Source organism: Erpetoichthys calabaricus, chromosome 9 (genome assembly GCF_900747795.2).
Source record: "Erpetoichthys calabaricus chromosome 9, fErpCal1.3, whole genome shotgun sequence".
In the NCBI taxonomy this organism is placed as follows: domain Eukaryota; kingdom Metazoa; phylum Chordata; class Cladistia; order Polypteriformes; family Polypteridae; genus Erpetoichthys; species Erpetoichthys calabaricus.
In genome coordinates, this window is record NC_041402.2 from 174,848,541 (window position 1) to 174,866,248 (window position 17,708).

General features: G+C 41.0%; 1 protein-coding gene across 1 annotated transcript in view; it reads right to left on the bottom strand.

The window, feature by feature from the left end:
* Positions 1–8,571: 8,571 nt before the first annotated feature.
* Positions 8,572–17,708, bottom strand: part of LOC114642064 (potassium-transporting ATPase alpha chain 2-like) — a 69,617-nt gene continuing 60,480 nt past the window's right edge. The window contains exons 16-23 of the mRNA XM_051931898.1: positions 16,868–17,036; positions 15,936–16,090; positions 14,371–14,494; positions 14,081–14,226; positions 12,840–12,973; positions 10,987–11,088; positions 9,482–9,573; positions 8,572–8,850 (exon numbers count right to left, since the gene is read on the bottom strand). Of these exons, the coding sequence (XP_051787858.1) occupies positions 8,822–8,850; positions 9,482–9,573; positions 10,987–11,088; positions 12,840–12,973; positions 14,081–14,226; positions 14,371–14,494; positions 15,936–16,090; positions 16,868–17,036 (951 nt within the window). The 3' untranslated portion in view covers positions 8,572–8,821. The remainder of the gene's footprint in view (positions 8,851–9,481; positions 9,574–10,986; positions 11,089–12,839; positions 12,974–14,080; positions 14,227–14,370; positions 14,495–15,935; positions 16,091–16,867; positions 17,037–17,708) is intronic.

Here is a 17,708-nt window from a genome sequence, read left to right on the forward strand (position 1 = left end):
CAGGTCTGAGCTGGAGTGAACCAGAGCGGCCTGTGGAGTTACCAGTGCCAGTAAAAATGCTTCAGATGTCACCATGGTGACAGAGAACCAGAATAACATAAGAAATGCAACAAAACAGGGGAATCCATTCCTTCCATGTGGCTTGTCAGATTAGCTAATGGTTAACTTCTCCCAAAGTCTCAGATAGCCTTTAAGAGCTATAGCTTTGTCCTCCTCAGATCTCAGGGAGACACTCATTACTGGGAGGAGACCACACTAAGTAAAGACCCTCATCTTCTCCTAAACAGTGAATGAATTGTTGCAGTGGGTGTTTTCAAAGAAATGTCTTCCCCTGGGGCTCGAGTCACGATTTTGTAACAATTCAGAAAATGGCAGCAGCTCTGCACTGCCTAGAAGCCGCAACAATCGGCTGTACCGAGGCCAAGAGTAATGTCAGCCAGCGTGAGCCTCGGGGACAAGGGAGGTAACATGTGAGATCACATAAATCACAACTTTACATAAGCGTTTTGTTTTGTGACTCTGTTCTAATGTCTTGAAAAAGGCCCATTTCAGAATGGCGTGTCATGTAACACTCGCTGTGTTCCTGTCCCTGTGGCTTTCTTCATGTCTGTCCTGGCTTTGATTGCATTGTCACCTCAATACTGCATTCATTTCTATAGTGGGATATTCAATTCAAAAGGCTCTCGATGACATAAAGACTAATTACATGTAGTGCCTTGAAATGGGACACCTGAATGAGCCCCTGGTAGAGATGGTGGACTTCCCCGATCCAGAGAGTCAAGGCTGTTAGTTCAATGCACTGGCAGGAGTGGGTGAAAGAGACAGCCAGCCAGGGCCAACAGCGTAGGAATAAAGAGACCACCACACTGGACACCCGCATGAGGCCAAGAGGAACTGCATTAACAGTGCACAATGTCAGCTGTTCGGTTTATTTCATAATCACAAACTAAGAGTTGTTTGTTTTGTGCTGTTTGCTCCTTAAAGTTACACTTTATCAAGTTTAGCAGGTTACAGCTTCTGTGGTAGAACGGGAACTGGTGAGCCAGCGGGACAAGGCCGATCGAAAGAGAAGACGGACGTGTGCTTTGGAGCTTAGTCATGTCATCGCCTTGGTGTTTAAACATGAGATAGATAGATAGATAGATAGATAGATAGATAGATAGATAGATAGATAGATAGATAGATAGATAGATAGATAGATAGATAGATAGATAGATAGATAGATAGAAATGAAAGGCACTATATAATAGATAGATAGATAGATAGATAGATAGATAGATAGATAGATAGATAGATAGATAGATAGATAGATAGATAGATAGATAGATAGATAGATAGATATTAAAGGCACTATATAATAGATAGATAGATAGATAGATAGATAGATAGATAGATAGATAGATAGATAGATAGATAGATAGATAGATAGATAGATATGAAAGGCACTATATGATAGATAGATAGATAGATAGATAGATAGATAGATAGATAGATAGATAGATAGATAGATAGATAGATAGATAGATAGATAGATAGATATGAAAGGCACTATATGATAGATAGATAGATAGATAGATAGATAGATAGATAGATAGATAGATAGATAGATAGATAGATAGATAGATAGATAGATATGAAAGGCACTATATGATAGATAGATAGATAGATAGACAGATAGATAGATAGATAGATAGATAGATAGATAGATAGATAGATAGATATGAAAGGCACTATATAATAGATAGATAGATAGATAGATAGATAGATAGATAGATAGATAGATAGATAGATAGATAGATAGATAGATAGATAGATAGATAGATATGAAAGGCACTATATAATAGATAGATAGATAGATAGATAGATAGATAGATAGATAGATAGATAGATAGATAGATAGATAGATAGATAGATAGATAGATATGAAAGGCACTATATAATAGATAGATAGATAGATAGATAGATAGATAGATAGATAGATAGATAGATAGATAGATAGATATGAAAGGCACTATATAACAGATATAGATAGATAGATAGATAGATAGATAGATAGATAGATAGATAGATAGATAGATAGATAGATAGATAGATAGATAGATAGATAGATATGAAAGGCACTATATAACAGATATAGATAGATAGATAGATAGATAGATAGATAGATAGATAGATAGATAGATAGATAGATAGATAGATAGATAGATAGATAGAAATGAAAGGCACTATATAATAGATAGATAGATAGATAGATAGATAGATAGATAGATAGATAGATAGATAGATAGATAGATAGATAGATAGATATGAAAGGCACTATATAATAGATAGATAGATAGATAGATAGATAGATAGATAGATAGATAGATAGATAGATAGATAGATAGATAGATAGATAGATAGATATGAAAGGCACTATATAATAGATAGATAGATAGATAGATAGATAGATAGATAGATAGATAGATAGATAGATAGATAGATAGATAGATAGATATGAAAGGCACTATATAACAGATATAGATAGATAGATAGATAGATAGATAGATAGATAGATAGATAGATAGATAGATAGATAGATAGATAGATAGATAGATAGATAGATAGATATGAAAGGCACTATATAACAGATATAGATAGATAGATAGATAGATAGATAGATAGATAGATAGATAGATAGATAGATAGATAGATAGATAGATAGATAGATAGATAGATAGATAGAAATGAAAGGCACTATATAATAGATAGATAGATAGATAGATAGATAGATAGATAGATAGATAGATAGATAGATAGATAGATAGATATGAAAGGCACTATATAATAGATAGATAGATAGATAGATAGATAGATAGATAGATAGATAGATAGATAGATAGATAGATAGATAGATAGATAGATAGATATGAAAGGCACTATATGATAGATAGATAGATAGATAGATAGATAGATAGATAGATAGATAGATAGATAGATAGATATGAAAGGCACTATATAATAGATAGATAGATAGATAGATAGATAGATAGATAGATAGATAGATAGATAGATAGATAGATAGATAGATAGATAGATATGAAAGGCACTATATAACAGATATAGATAGATAGATAGATAGATAGATAGATAGATAGATAGATAGATAGATAGATAGATAGATAGATATGAAAGGCACTATATGATAGATAGATAGATAGATAGATAGATAGATAGATAGATAGATAGATAGATAGATAGATGATAGATAGATAGATAGATAGATAGATAGATAGATAGATAGATAGATAGATATGAAAGGCACTATATGATAGATAGATAGATAGATAGATAGATAGATAGATAGATAGATAGATAGATAGATAGATAGATAGATAGATAGATATGAAAGGCACTATATGATAGATAGATAGATAGATAGATAGATAGATAGATAGATAGATAGATAGATAGATAGATAGATAGATAGATAGATAGATATGAAAGGCACTATATGATAGATAGATAGATAGATAGATAGATAGATAGATAGATAGATAGATAGATAGATAGATAGATAGATAGATAGATAGATAGATAGATAGATAGATAGATAGATCCTCTCATTTCTCTGTACGTTTACTATTCGTTTGCTCAGAGTTTGATGCACTTGCTGTTTCCTGAGCAGCTCTTGTTTTTTCCACTTTAGTGTTTCGCTTCTTCTCTTCTTCCGTTGGCATCTTTTCACATTAAAACTGATGAAGTCAGTGTTTGTGTTGTAATTACTTAGTGCGTTTTACTTAATTTTTCACTTTAGCTGGCACTGAAGTGTTCAATCTGCCTCAAGAATGATTTAAGATGTGAAGAGGTAGAGGAAGTGACAGCAAAGGTGGTAGGGATGAGAATAGTGCCCGTACGAATGTGCTGTCATGCTGTCATGGGTGGAGTGGTGGCTCTGAGGCTAAGGATCTGCGCTGGTATCCCGAAGGTTGCCGGTTCGAATCCCCGTCACTGCCAAAAGAGATCCTACTCTGCTGGGCCCTTGAGCAAGGCCCTTATCCTGTAATTGCTCCAGGGGGCGCTGTACAATGGCTGACCCTGCGCTCTGACCCCAGGGGGTATGCGAAAAAAACTAACAAACACTGTTGTAAGATAAGAGCGTCTGCTAAATGATGTAAATATAAATATAAATATATGCTGGCCACTGCCAAGAGTTGATTCTACAATAAAATAAAATAAAAAGAGGAATAACCTTGGAGGTCAATCATCACCCCAAAAGCGGATAGTAGATGTCCCGTAGTATATGAGTTCCAAATTTCAGGTCAATAGGTCAAACAGTTTGCAAGCTACTGGTGATTTAAAATCCTGGACAGACAAACGAACAGACGTGGTAGCGTATTATATATAAAGATTATATTATATTATATTATCTATCCTAACACAGGCTCATGGGGGACTGCTGGAGCCAATCCCAGCCAACACAGGGCACAAGGCAGGAACAAATCCAGCATCCGGCAGAGGAGCCAGCCCACCGCAGGGCACACACACCCACACACCAAGCTCACAATAGGGACAATTTAGAATCACCAAAGCTCCTAACCTGCATGTCTTTGGACTGTGGGAGGAAACCCTGCAGACACGGGGAGAACATGCAAACTCCACACAGGGAGGACCCGTGAAGCAAACCCAGGTCTCCTTACTGCAAGGCAGCAGTGCTACCCACTGCGCCACCGTGCCGCCCCAAGTGATTCCTTATGCTCATATTGATTGACTTCTACATATCTACTGATAGTAGGTACATAAAATATATCATTACTACTTTTATATACTGTTTAGTTTAATCAAGGCTGTAATCCTGAAAGCTGTAAGCAGAAAAAGTTGACAGGGGTGTTGGGACTAAAAACCCCTTAGCACTTTGCAAGTGGCTATGAGAAAAAGGAATACAGTTTATCCAAACATTGACATTTTATTAAGAATGTTTGTCTGCACGCCATTTCCTCGGCTGAAAGGTCTTTTTCTTCTCTGAAAAGAATCAAGGATCATTTAAGATCTACGATGCAGCAAAATAAAGTGAATGCCCTTGCACTTCTTTGCATTGAAGCTGATTTAACAAGATCTGTCGACTTCAACGAAACCATTGAAGCCTTTTCATGGACAAAAGCGTGAAGGAAGAAATTCTAGTAGGTATTTAAGACGACTTGAAGAAATTTGATGGAAAGTTTTTTTGTAGGTATTAATGTTATGCAATTTCATAAGTAGTGTAGTAGTGTGGTTTTGAATTAAAAATATAATGTGGTTCAAAGATTATAAAGATTTATTAAATGCTTATATGTTTCAAATATAAACTATTACATATTAAATTGAAAATTATAAATCAACTTTTTTTTGTGGGGGGGGGGGATGGGGGGACAGAATTATGTGCTTTGGCCTAGGGCATATAAATGTGTAAATCCGGCCCTGAGAACACAGGTATTTTTTTTTTACTTCCTCATATACGAAGTACAGTATAAGGAAAGTATTGCAATCGTCCAAAAATTCCATTTCAAGATTTTGATGACTCTCGAAGTTTTAGACCTCCCTGAGTTCGAAAATACCATTTTTAGAATGATGTCTGTGTGTGTGTGTGTGTGTGTGTGTGTGTGTGTGTGTGGGTGGGTGTGTGTGGGTGTAAACAATGTAACTTGAGTTCGCTTTCAATTCGGTCAACCAAATTTTGCATACAAGTACAAAACGTGGATTTCTATCAACTTTTGGCCTATTTCCACTAACCGGGAGTGATATTTTACCTTTTATACAATTGGCAGAGTCCGATTTATTCAGCTTTACTTTTATAATAATTGTTCAATATATTATTAATTTTGATTTGTTTTGATGGTTCTTTAATGTACATAAAATAAACATATAATAATTGTCTTTCGGTTTACTTCTCGAATATCCATCCCCACGTCTGAGTATACGAGAAAGTCGAGGGGTGACGACTCTCAATCTTTTTTTTTTTTTACTTAAACAAAATAAGCATTGCGTTAGGATACTCGTTACATTAAAAAGTACTGTACATAACTCACAATACTTTTAGCGTGCTCTAATGCTCTCGAGATTGTGTTGTTGAGTTTTGCACTGTACGTTCAATCCATCAACAAGAATTCATCCATCCAACCATCCATTATCCAACCCGCTATATCCTAACTACAGGGTCACGGGGGTCTGCTGGAGCCAATCCCAGCCAACACAGGGCGCAAGGCAGGAAACAAACCCCGGGCAGGGCGTCAGCCCACCGCAGAGCAAGAATTCAATGATTTCCACAATTGAAGAGACAGATTAGCCAGGAGAAGGTCTAATGCGATCGCCCAAACATTCACCTCTGGAAATGAATTTTGTCGACGTTTCTACCCGTGGCTGCTAAAAGCGAGTGGAGCGGCATTAAATGAGCGGACTGACGCAACGATACGGTCCTTGCCATGGCCTGACAGGGCGCAACTGACATGCGCAGAGTACAAAATCCTTAACAGTAACCCAGTTATGGGTTTACATGGACACACAACTGGATTATTCGCGGAGAAATCGACCTGTTAATCAGGTTTCTCAGAGACCAATAAGTCTCTAATTACAGCAACGGTTTACATGGATCAGGCTTCTGTGAATAATTGGGTTATGGAAGCTCATGTAAACGCAGTTCACCGGCAAGATCACTCGGTCTTCTAAAAAGGCTGCCGTAACCTTTACAAGACTCATCGGACATCGCGCTTCTCTTTTCTTTTTTTGCAGGGACTTGGTTGTTTAACTTTCTTACTTTTTTTTTTTTTTTTTGGAGTTGGAGGGGGAGTTTAAAAGACTATCCTGTCACACACAGACCTGCGCACTCACTCCACAGTCAGCCTGGCTCTTCTCAATCATTTGCCTCTTCCGTGGCCATCTCTATTAAAGGTCTTCGTTTGTTGCCGGTGTCCGGGTCTCATTTTCAGCGCGGCTTCCTCTTGAGCTCACCTTCTCCGTCTCGTTTCCTCACCGTTACATTTACTTTCTTCACAGGGCTTTCCACAGGCGCACATGGCATACAAATAACGGACACAAGTCGGACAAACCTCTAGCCTCAACCGACGCTTCAGGCTCTGCTCCGGAGGCTCTTCTAACGAAGTGTTTGAGGGCTCATCAGTCGCAACACCCGTTTCTGCCACAGACCCGTTGATAACAATCTCACAAACATCCATACTTTCACATTTCAGTTCACTTTCATACTCAGTGTCGTCATTCCCCGAGTTTACCTCAGCCGATTTCTCCTCTGTAGGAATTTAGTGACCCGAAGTTATATGGTGACGTCTTATGTGCAGGTCTGAGCAATTAGTTTCAGAGAGGACAAATACCACGTTGTCGGAGCCATCAGCTCTAAAGCGAAGTGTGACATTTATGTCACCATTCATGTTATTTAAAATCACGGACATTCGCCTCTAAAAGGAAACAAAGCACTTCAGTTCTTGTATGCTGCAGACTAAAGTTATTATCATTGTGACATCCCACTTATCCGTAGTGTTTCAGTTGTCCATACAAAATATCATGCTGACAAGCAGGCCCGGTCTTAGGTATTATGGGGCCCTAGGCGAAAGGGGGGTCCAGGGGCCCCCTGGAAGCTCTGTGAAATGCGTGAAAATTAGACCAAGGAGTCGATCCGGGGCCCTAGGCGGTCGCCTACTTCGCCTATGCTTAAGGCCGGGCCTGATTGGGACAAATAATGCTGTAGTATACTTAAGTATATATGACAATTGTTCACTCGGACAATTTGTTTTGGGGGCCCCCAAGAAGGCGGGGGCCCTAAGCTATAGCTTGTGTAGCTTATACGTAAATCCTGCACTGCTGACAAGTCAACATACGAGCGCCATTAATCGCTAATCCTTCTTCCAAAACTTTATTAACGGTCTTCACCCCCTTCACAAAATCCTCCACTGATATTTTGATTCTGAAGGCAGAATGCACATTTTTGTAGCCGATCGATTTCCTACACAGCGTTCAGCAGACACCAGCTAGTGTACCAAACTCTAAATCTCGATTCGGCGTGAAAGATTCTATAACTGTTCAGGTGACAAGCCAGGCAGTGCGGTCTTAAACATGGCCATGGCGAAAGACACCAAAGCCGCGTTTTATCGGCAGGAAACAGCAAATGTACAGTGAAAACACAACTAAAGAACAGAGAGTAAAGTGAAAAATAAAAGGACAAACTTACATGGAGACATCCACTTCAGCTAGCATAGATAGATAGATAGATAGATAGATAGATAGATAGATAGATAGATAGATAGATAGATAGATAGATAGATAGATAGATAGATAGATAGATAGATAGATAGATAGATAGAATAAAGAATGGGACCGGAACATCCTCCGACAGCACCTTTTTCCAACCATCCAAGAACAGTTTGGTGACCCACAATGCCTTTTCCAGCATGATGGAGCACCGGGCCATAAGGCAAATGTGACATGTAAGTCACTCGGGGAACAAAACATCGAAATTTGGGGTCCATGGCCAGGAAACTCCCCACTGAGAACTTGTGGTCAATCCTCACATTGTTTAGATTTATCCAACTAAGAATCCAAACCAAGAATATTCCACAATCTTTATTCACTTATTTATCTAATTTATATACACGTTAGCTCCAACACAGCAATCAATTTCAGAGGTTTACAAAGGTTAGTTGTAATTTCAAGTGTACACTGGCATTAGGACTGCAGATTTCTTCCATGAATGCAGGTGTGCAGGTGAGGTTCTCTCTTTGGGTGGCTAAAATGCTTTTTCTTCTGCAGTCTGTAGAGGTTATGAAAGCAGGGATCCACCAGCACAGGCCCAGATTTTCTAAAAGTACATGTTTTTCTCCCACCAATCTGCACAAAACAAGAAGACATGAATACTAAGCTCAGGTTGATGATTTCTTTCATCTTTTTAGTTAAAGAAGATGCCTAAGACACAGTGGTGTAGCAGATGGCAGTCATTCATTTGTAACACTAGTGTTCATTTCCTTCAAAGGCAGCCCCCTGCAGGTGTAAGGTAGCCACACTATCTTTGCGAATGTTTATTAAGACTATTAGCTTCTGCTTTTGTGAGATTACTTGTAAATATGGTGTCACCACCCTTTTTCACGTCCAATCTTAATGGCTCTGAACTGTGACGCACTCCAAGGCACTTCCTGTTCAATTATAAATGTGACATCCTGTTGTGTCCAAGTGAATGAATGACAATATAAAATCTAAACATCTGACCCCCTAATTGTGGCTTAGAATGGGGCTTGTGGTTTCTTGTGCCCTGCTTATCCCCCAAGATAAGCAGGGCACAAGCATGTGGGGCAGCTGATGGTACCTTTGAAGGTGTAAGTTGTGCCATCAGCTGCCCCACATGCTGGCAGAGAGCATCCTGAAGGCAGAAACAGCAGGATGACTTTGGGATAGTAGAGGAGCAACTGAACACATGCATCTCTTCATAAAGCACAAAACACAGGACAAGAACAAGGTGGCTTACGTCCAGGGTATCTGCGAATGCCCAGCTTCCGCATTTCATCATAGACCCAGATCAGTATGGCATAAGGTGAAGCCACAAACCAGTACTGGACTCTGTGAAAGACATACAAAAAAAATAAACAAAACTGTCACATGAGCCCCTAAATGACATCATCTCCAACATTCTCTTGGACAACATGTGGGCATAAAATTAAAAATTGTGGGATGGAAACAAGGTGCCAGTACATGTTTCCAGAGTTATGACTGTCAAGTGTACAGAGTCCAGTGACATTCTGACTTGCATGTGCTGATCAATTTGAAACCCATCACAACCCTCTGGTCCTTTTAGAATAAATCACCATGTGCTAGCCAAGCTGCTTGGGAGACCCCCACAGAAGAAGTGGTTGGCCTTCTTCAGCTCCAGGCATTGCTTTCTCTTCACTGGGTGGCTGGGAGCCACATTTTAAACAAGATGCCAACTCTAGAACTTTCACACCCAATTTCCTTTATGCTTTGCTGTGTCATGACAAGACAACATGACCAACTACAAAGCAGACCGGTCATGGTCATCTGTGTGTGGGCCAGAATATACCAATGATGTAGAAAATGCCAAATAGTCAGAGGCCGAGGGGCCCTTATAGGCCAAGCAATCTAAAAACGGACACATCCATCCAGGTGACTAACACAACTTGAATGAATATCCAGATGTTTTCCCCCAGAATGGCTAAAGGGCCCGGTCCACCCAGAAATTATGCAAATGGCCTCATCTGGGTTTTTTGAAGATCATTTTATGCTTTCGGAGAGTATTTTGACTGCTCAGAGGCATTGCCTTTAATAAATTTTTATTTAGACTAGGGGGATCTGCCCCCTGCTCGCTTTGCTCGCCCACCCCCGGGTTTAGTTTACCAGATATACAATTTAAAGAGATTGTTATTTTCATGGGAATTGTTACATATGCATTATTTTCACTTTTACGTTAAAACTTTAGTAAAAACAATATTTGGAATTAAATTTTCTTCAAGATCGCATTAAATTTTGATTCCGTGTTTGGACTTACATCATCACAACGCAACGTATAACTGCCCGTGAGTGAATATCGTTTCTTTCTCTCTATTAAGTAAAACGACTTTCTTGAATGTTCGTCCATGATCTTTCTTCTTCGCTTATTCGTTGATGTGTCATCTTGAACGTATAAAATTATTGTCAGTCAGCTATTTCCTAACACAGGGCCACGGGGGTCTGCTAGAGCCAATCCCAGCCAACACAGGGCACAAGGCAGGAACAAATCCCGGGCAGGGCGCCAACCCACCACAGGGCACACACACACACCCAGCACACATTAGGGACAATTTAGGATCGCCAATGCACCCAACCTGCATGTCTTAGGACTGTGGGAGGAAACCGGAGCACCGTGCAGACACGGGGAGAACATGCAAACTTCACGCAGGGAGGACCTGGGAAGCGACCTCCTGCCTATTTCTACCCACTCTCCCCACCAGCCAGCCCACCCACCAAACTCTGGTTTACCTGAGGGGACAAAACCGCAGTGCATCATACATTCCAGGACAGTAGGACAGGAAAGCAGCAATGATGATTTGGGAGGCCAAACCAAAAAGGAGGACCTTGTTGCTGTAGAAATAAAGGAATGCAAGTCAATGGATGAAAGAAGAAACCCGATTCTGTAGTTAATTTATAATAATTCATCATTAAAGTATGTCCAGGGCCACATCACATCACTGAGGCTCTCACTTGGTTAGGAGTGGAGTGGAGTTCTGTGATGTGTGTTTTTCAAGCCTTATTGTTCACCTTTATACAGTGATACACACCTCTCCTAAATTCAACTCAAAAATTTACTTTTGTATAGCACACATCATTTAGTGCGGTCACAGACAGCTTTGACAAGTTCACCAGTAAACGCATTTACAGACTTTACTACACGTCACTTGACCAGATGACTCTGCACTTATGGGGAGTATTGATAAGGGGGATAAGACAGAGGAGAGGAGCTGGGGGCAGAATTTAGAGAATTGTCAGCAACTCAACATCAGCAAAGCTAAGACACTGCTTATTGACTTTCACTGCACCAAAGACCCTCTATGTCTGGGCACTGTTAAAGAAGTAGAAGTGGAGGTGGTCCACTCCTACAAGTACTTGGAGGTCCACATCAGTGACAGGTTAGGCTGGTCTTGGAACACAGAAGAGCAATATAAGGAGGGGCAGAGCAGACTTGTTTCTCTTAGGACGTGGCATTCCTTTTATGTGGGAAGTGACATCCTTTACATTTTCCATAACATTGTGATGGCCAGTCTGTGGTGTGCTGGGCTGGTAACATCACTTCAAGTAAGGACCACCGATTCAGCAAACTAATTAAAAGGGTAGGCTCAGTTTTAGGATGCACTCTTGACCCCCTGGAGGTCATAGTGAAAGAGTAAAATAAAACAAAACTGAATGCCATTAAAAACAACGCTGCACTTCTTCTGTGTGACACACAAACACTGAGGACTTTCAGCCAACGAATCATTCAGTTGAAGAGTGTGAAGAAACACAATAAGGGGGCTTCTTGATACTAACAGCCATAAATCTCACTGGGACTGGGACTGCCAAGACAGAACTTATCTTTCTCTTTAGTTATTTCAGTGTTCAGATCATAAAGTGTGTGTGTATATCTATCTATCTATCTATCTATCTATCTATCTATCTATCTATCTATCTATCTATCTATCTATCTATCTATCTATCTATCTATCTATCTATCTATCTATCTATCTATGTATTACATAGCACCAATTGTACAACTGGTGCCCACCTACGATCAGAGCCGGCCCTAGACAATTTCGGGCCCGAAGCAAACTGATACCTAGGGCCCCATAAGGGGCTCAATCCCTGCAGCTAGGGGGTCCGGGGCAGAGCTCCGGCCGCCAAGCAATTTCCTGCATTCTGAGCTGCAGAAATGCGTTTTCCCAGCATCTACAGCCATCACTTTTTGACGATTTCCGTTTGACACTGACAACCATAACCATACAGAGCCGGCCCTAGACAATTTCGGGCCAGAAGCAAACTGATACCGAGGGCGCAGTGGGCCCCCTCCAGCTGTGGGCCCAAAGCGATCGCTTCGTTCACTTCGCCCTAGGGCCAGCTCTGCTACGATTCCTACACTGAACTTTCAACTCAGTTTCTTGCCGTCCTGCTTTCACCCACCAGATATCTGAGCTGTTGCTTGCTACTCACAATGTTGGTACCCAAGTCAATTAAATAGATGGTGATGGTTCCTTTTGGCAGCCCCCCCACCCCTTAACATTTCCAAGCTCAGTTAAATAGGTTTGAAATGAAGGGATGACTGACATAATTGAAGCCTAAGAGCTCTACAGTATAATACCTACCGCCACATTCCCTGTTGGAAAATGGAGTTCATTCTTGTTTTCCGAATAATCAGATCAGCCAGTTGAGTAATGACAATACTAACGAAAAAGGCGGTGTAGCATTCTGACTCCTGGTACCGGCGCTGCTGAAATGTCTGTTTAGAAAAAACACAGAAACAGTCAAGCCACCCTAATCTGATGCAGGGTTGCAGTGGGCACTGGAAATACATAAACATTCTCAAGCCCACAATTTGCTGCTGTCAATGAGCAAGAAATCTTAGCAGTGCAGCAGTTCCAAATGAATTTCTTGCATGACTTCCTATATTCAGTATAGCTTCACTTGATAAGGTGTCACAGATTTTGAGCTTTTTGATTGCAGTGGTTGGGCATTGAAGGAGACACGGGGAGAAACAAGGAGCCATCTTTTGTCTGAGAAGTTACTGGTGGCACACCAGGAGCGATGGGTTCAACTGTAATAGGAAGGATACACTGAGAGCACTGGTTAGGATATGACAGAACCTGAGGCACGTATGATGTTCATCTGCGGGGTTGGCATTTAAAGGAGACATTTGCAATGGGCTGGCATTGGTTACACACAAGAAGTCGATGTAGGGGTAATATATGAAGATGGACATACTGGAAAAGGAAAAGGTTGGAGAATTGTCAATTCTAGGCTGGCAGATGGAGATTCAGAGATAATTTGGGAGCTACGGGTTTGGGAAATGAAGAGGCTGGATACACTGGGCATGGCAAAGGACTGAAGACACACAAGAGTGTCTGGCATATGGGCATAATAAAGGACTGGCATAGAGAGCCATTCTTATAGTCAGCAGATAGGCTGTAACATGAGGAAGATTTAGCAATACTTCATGATGCTATTGTATAGATAGATAGATAGATAGATAGATAGATAGATAGATAGATAGATAGATAGATAGATAGATAGATAGATAGATAGATAGATAGATAGATAGATAGATAGATAGATAGATAGATAGATAGATAGATACTTTATTAATCCCAAGGGGAAATTCACATCCCAACGGGAAATTCACAATTCACAAGATGGCCGCTTAGCTGGCATATGAAAGCATCTGAGAGAAACCAAATCTGGTGTAGCATATGGAAACACACCAGTGCCTTCAGGTCTGACTGGCATATAAGTGAGATTCACTAGAGCTCTGGGAGTCACTGTCTAGGATGTGATTAAAGACGGATGATCCTAAATGAAGTGAGCACTATTTCTTTTAATTCATCTTTACCCATTCTTGGCCATAGCTGTCTTCCAGATCCTGGTCATTTTCATCCTCCCAAGAAACTCGTATATTGATGAGGCGTGTGGGCAAAAACCCTTGCTGTGCCAGTACAGTGAAATAACAGAAGAAAGCTCCTATAGACTGAATGATACCTATAAAGAAAAATTGAGAAACATCGATAATCAACTGACAGGAGGCTGGTGGGATTGTCTTTAACTCATTGCTACCCCTTGTCCAAATATTCTCCAGTTAGACTGAGGCCGTCTGGCAGGGAGGACATGTAACTGTGGACTCACCGATCTGAGAGTAGGAGTAGAGGGCGAGCTGCCAGTTCACCAGGCGGTCTCTCTTTGGGTGACGGGGCTTCCTGTTCATGATGTCAGTCTCTCCTCTCTCGTAGGCCAGCGAGACAGATGGAATCTGCAGGGCAGAGGATCCGAGTCAGTCGCAGACGTGGAAGGAAGATGGGAAATTAGTCACTATTTTCAAAAATGTTAAAGAAAACGGTAATAAAGGTGCAAGTGCCGTGGAGTTGACGATACTGTGGAATATTTAAAGTAGAAGATCAGTCAGGCTGTCATGAATTGAATCAGAACGAGTTTAATTAGGCTCTGGTCAGAAACACTTCAGACTGCATTTTCAATTGGCCTCTATTTGGGGGATTGGGGGGGGGGGGGGGGGGGTCACTTGAACTGGGAACAGTAAGTCTTACTTTGGTTATTTAAGGGCATAGGCAATAATTTCATTTCTATTTCATATGTTGTATCTGACAGGGGAAATGACCAATCACAATCTGCAGTGCCATTTTAGTGTTGGCAGCAGCCAATAAGATGTCTTTCTAAATGAGTTCTCTTCTAGGCTAAAGCACCAGCTCATTGAACCAGAGATCAGCTGAGGTTCTTGTGCTATATATTGTCCACAGCTTTAGTCTCCTTCTGACTGATGGGCCATATCTGGCTGATTTACAGCCAGGACTGGACAGCGGTGAAGTGGTGAGTGCTTCTTCCTTATGGATCCAGTGGCCTTGGTTATGGATCCTGTACCCTGTTGTTGTCTTCATGGAGTTCTATTTTCCCTACGTCTGTGTGGACTTTCCTCCCACATAATGGAGATGAGCAGGCTAGGTTTATTGGTGACTCTAAACTGGTCCCATATGGTTGTGTCCATGTGTACCCCTTTAGAGTGGACTTGCACCTCCTCCTCCTCATGCATATCTTGCAGGAACCAAAAAAACAGCCCTTACATCGGCCACTAATCCTCCATCAGCAGGACTCAAAACTGGGCTACTGAGTTACTCAACAGCCTCTGGTGTTATTGGACTAAAACAGAATTCCCTTTGTTAAGAAGGCCAGCAGCATAATCCAAAGATCTCAAGTTCACACCTTAATGCTGCCATCTTAGAGAGGACTGGTAGCTGAGAAGATAAAGGGCATGTGAAGCAGGAGGACTGAGTACAGCAGAAGCTGAGAGGAGGTTAGGCTTAGGGTTAGTGAGAGCTTGGGGATATGCAAGGGGCACCAGTGCAGATGGAAAACCTGACCGGCTGATGAAGTTCTCCTTTAGCATAGGTGGATAAGCCCCCTAGCTTAATGATTCAGGGACTCATGTGAAGGCATGCGGGACCCTAGCCAATTTCTTGCCCATGAGAATGCCAGATAGACACCAGCGCCTTCTGTGACCCTGCACTGAATAAAGTGGATTTGAGAATGTCATGCTTAAGTTCCACCATAGTCCTCAAATTGCTTTCCTCCTGTCTCTTTATTTGATTTCAACTCATTTTCCTGCCATCCCACTTTTGCCCACCACATAAGTGTAAGACTCACAGAATTTCAAAGTATCTGAGCTGTTTCAGGCTACTCACAATGTCGGTACCCAAATCAATGAAGAGGATGGTGATGGTTCCTATTGGTAGGGGGCAGCTGACAATGATGTAGATGAGAAAGGGACAGAGCTCAGCTATATTCTTTGTCAGGGTGTATGAGATTGCCTTCTTCAAGTTGTCAAAAATCAAGCGACCTGTGGAGAGAAGTGAAAGGGGAAGCCAGATGAGGTGACGGTAAGCTGTGCAGCACGTGTCTGATGAGCCCACCTTACATGTCCATCTAGAAAAATTGTCAGTCACTAATCAGGACCAAGGCTACCGGAAACACATGCTCGTGCTGACACCAAGCTGTTGGATGTAATGTTGTTTGTACAACCCTTATGCTGTTATATACTGCCTTGGATGTTACTTTTTAGTTGTTGTGAAGAATCTCTTGAGGTTGACCTGAGTTACACACTACCGTGCAGCTCAGAAACAGCACACTGCTCAACAGAATGAGCTTCTCTGAGGTCTTGTCCTTCCACAGGCACATGCCGTTGACTTCACTAACAAACATATTCTCATTCAACTGTGCATCAATCTGAAAAAGTGGTACAAGGTCATTGATCTCGACCTGCACCTTCTCACATAAGGTGATTCAAAATCAAGCCAGCTACCAAGAGGGCTCTGCCTTTGCTATTTGCAGATTTAATACTTGCTCACATACAGTGAACAGTTCATTGTGAAGTTTTTAAGGCCACAATGAATAAAGTAAACTAAAAATCAGTATGTGTATACAGCAATGGTCACTGGGAAGTTAATTTTGGAGAAGTTGGTGAAGACAGAGGGTTTGGGATCAGAACACTACAAAGTGCATAGAAAAACAAGTCAATCTGATCAGTAAGCTCTGTTAATTACAGCATTTCAATATAAACTCTATTCAAATGGCCTTGAACCTCTGACCAGAATGGACTTTATCTTAAACAGTTTACCTTCTTCCACACCAGTGACAATTGAGGCAAAGTTATCATCCATAAGGATCATGTCAGCTGCATTTTTGGCTGCATCAGAACCAGCAATACCCATGGCGATGCCAATATTTGCTTTCTTTAGTGCAGGGGAGTCATTAACACCATCCCCGGTGACTGCAACAATGGCACCCTGAAAAAAAGCAAAATGTTGACCTCAAAATGCCAGCCAATGAAAACAGAAATGGACTGTAAGGTCCCCACGAGAAAGAAAATCAATGCAGAATGATCAGGAGGGGCAGGTTTGGAACATTGGATTATCTGGCCATAATCCCATCCATTACCTATGCCCTGTTTGCCCAGATCAGTATTATGGAAGATGGATCCCATCTTGGCAGCACCGGGCACCAAGCAGGACCAAACCCTGGACTGCGTGCCAGAAGTTAAGTAATTCAGTTCGGAAATATCAAGAGGATTTTGAGCCAGGCAGCTATGGAACACAAAGGCAAGTGACTACATACAGAAAACAAACAAGAGGATCTTGAGTCACATTAGACAGAAAATGAATGCAGTTTAACATACTACAAAGGCAAGTGAGTCCATGCAGAAAAAAACAAGAGGATTTTGAGCTGGGCTAGACAGAAGATGAATGTAGTTTCACATTCTACAAAAGGCAAATGACTCTATCAGAAAAATTGAAAGGATTTCCAGTTGGGGTAGGTAGAAGATCAAAGACAAGTGACCCCAGACAGAATAACCAAGAGGACTTTGAGTTGGGGTAGAGAAAAACTGAATTTAGTTTAACATACTACAAAGGAAAGTGACTCCATACAGAAATTCAAGAGGATTTTGAGGCAGTCTAGAT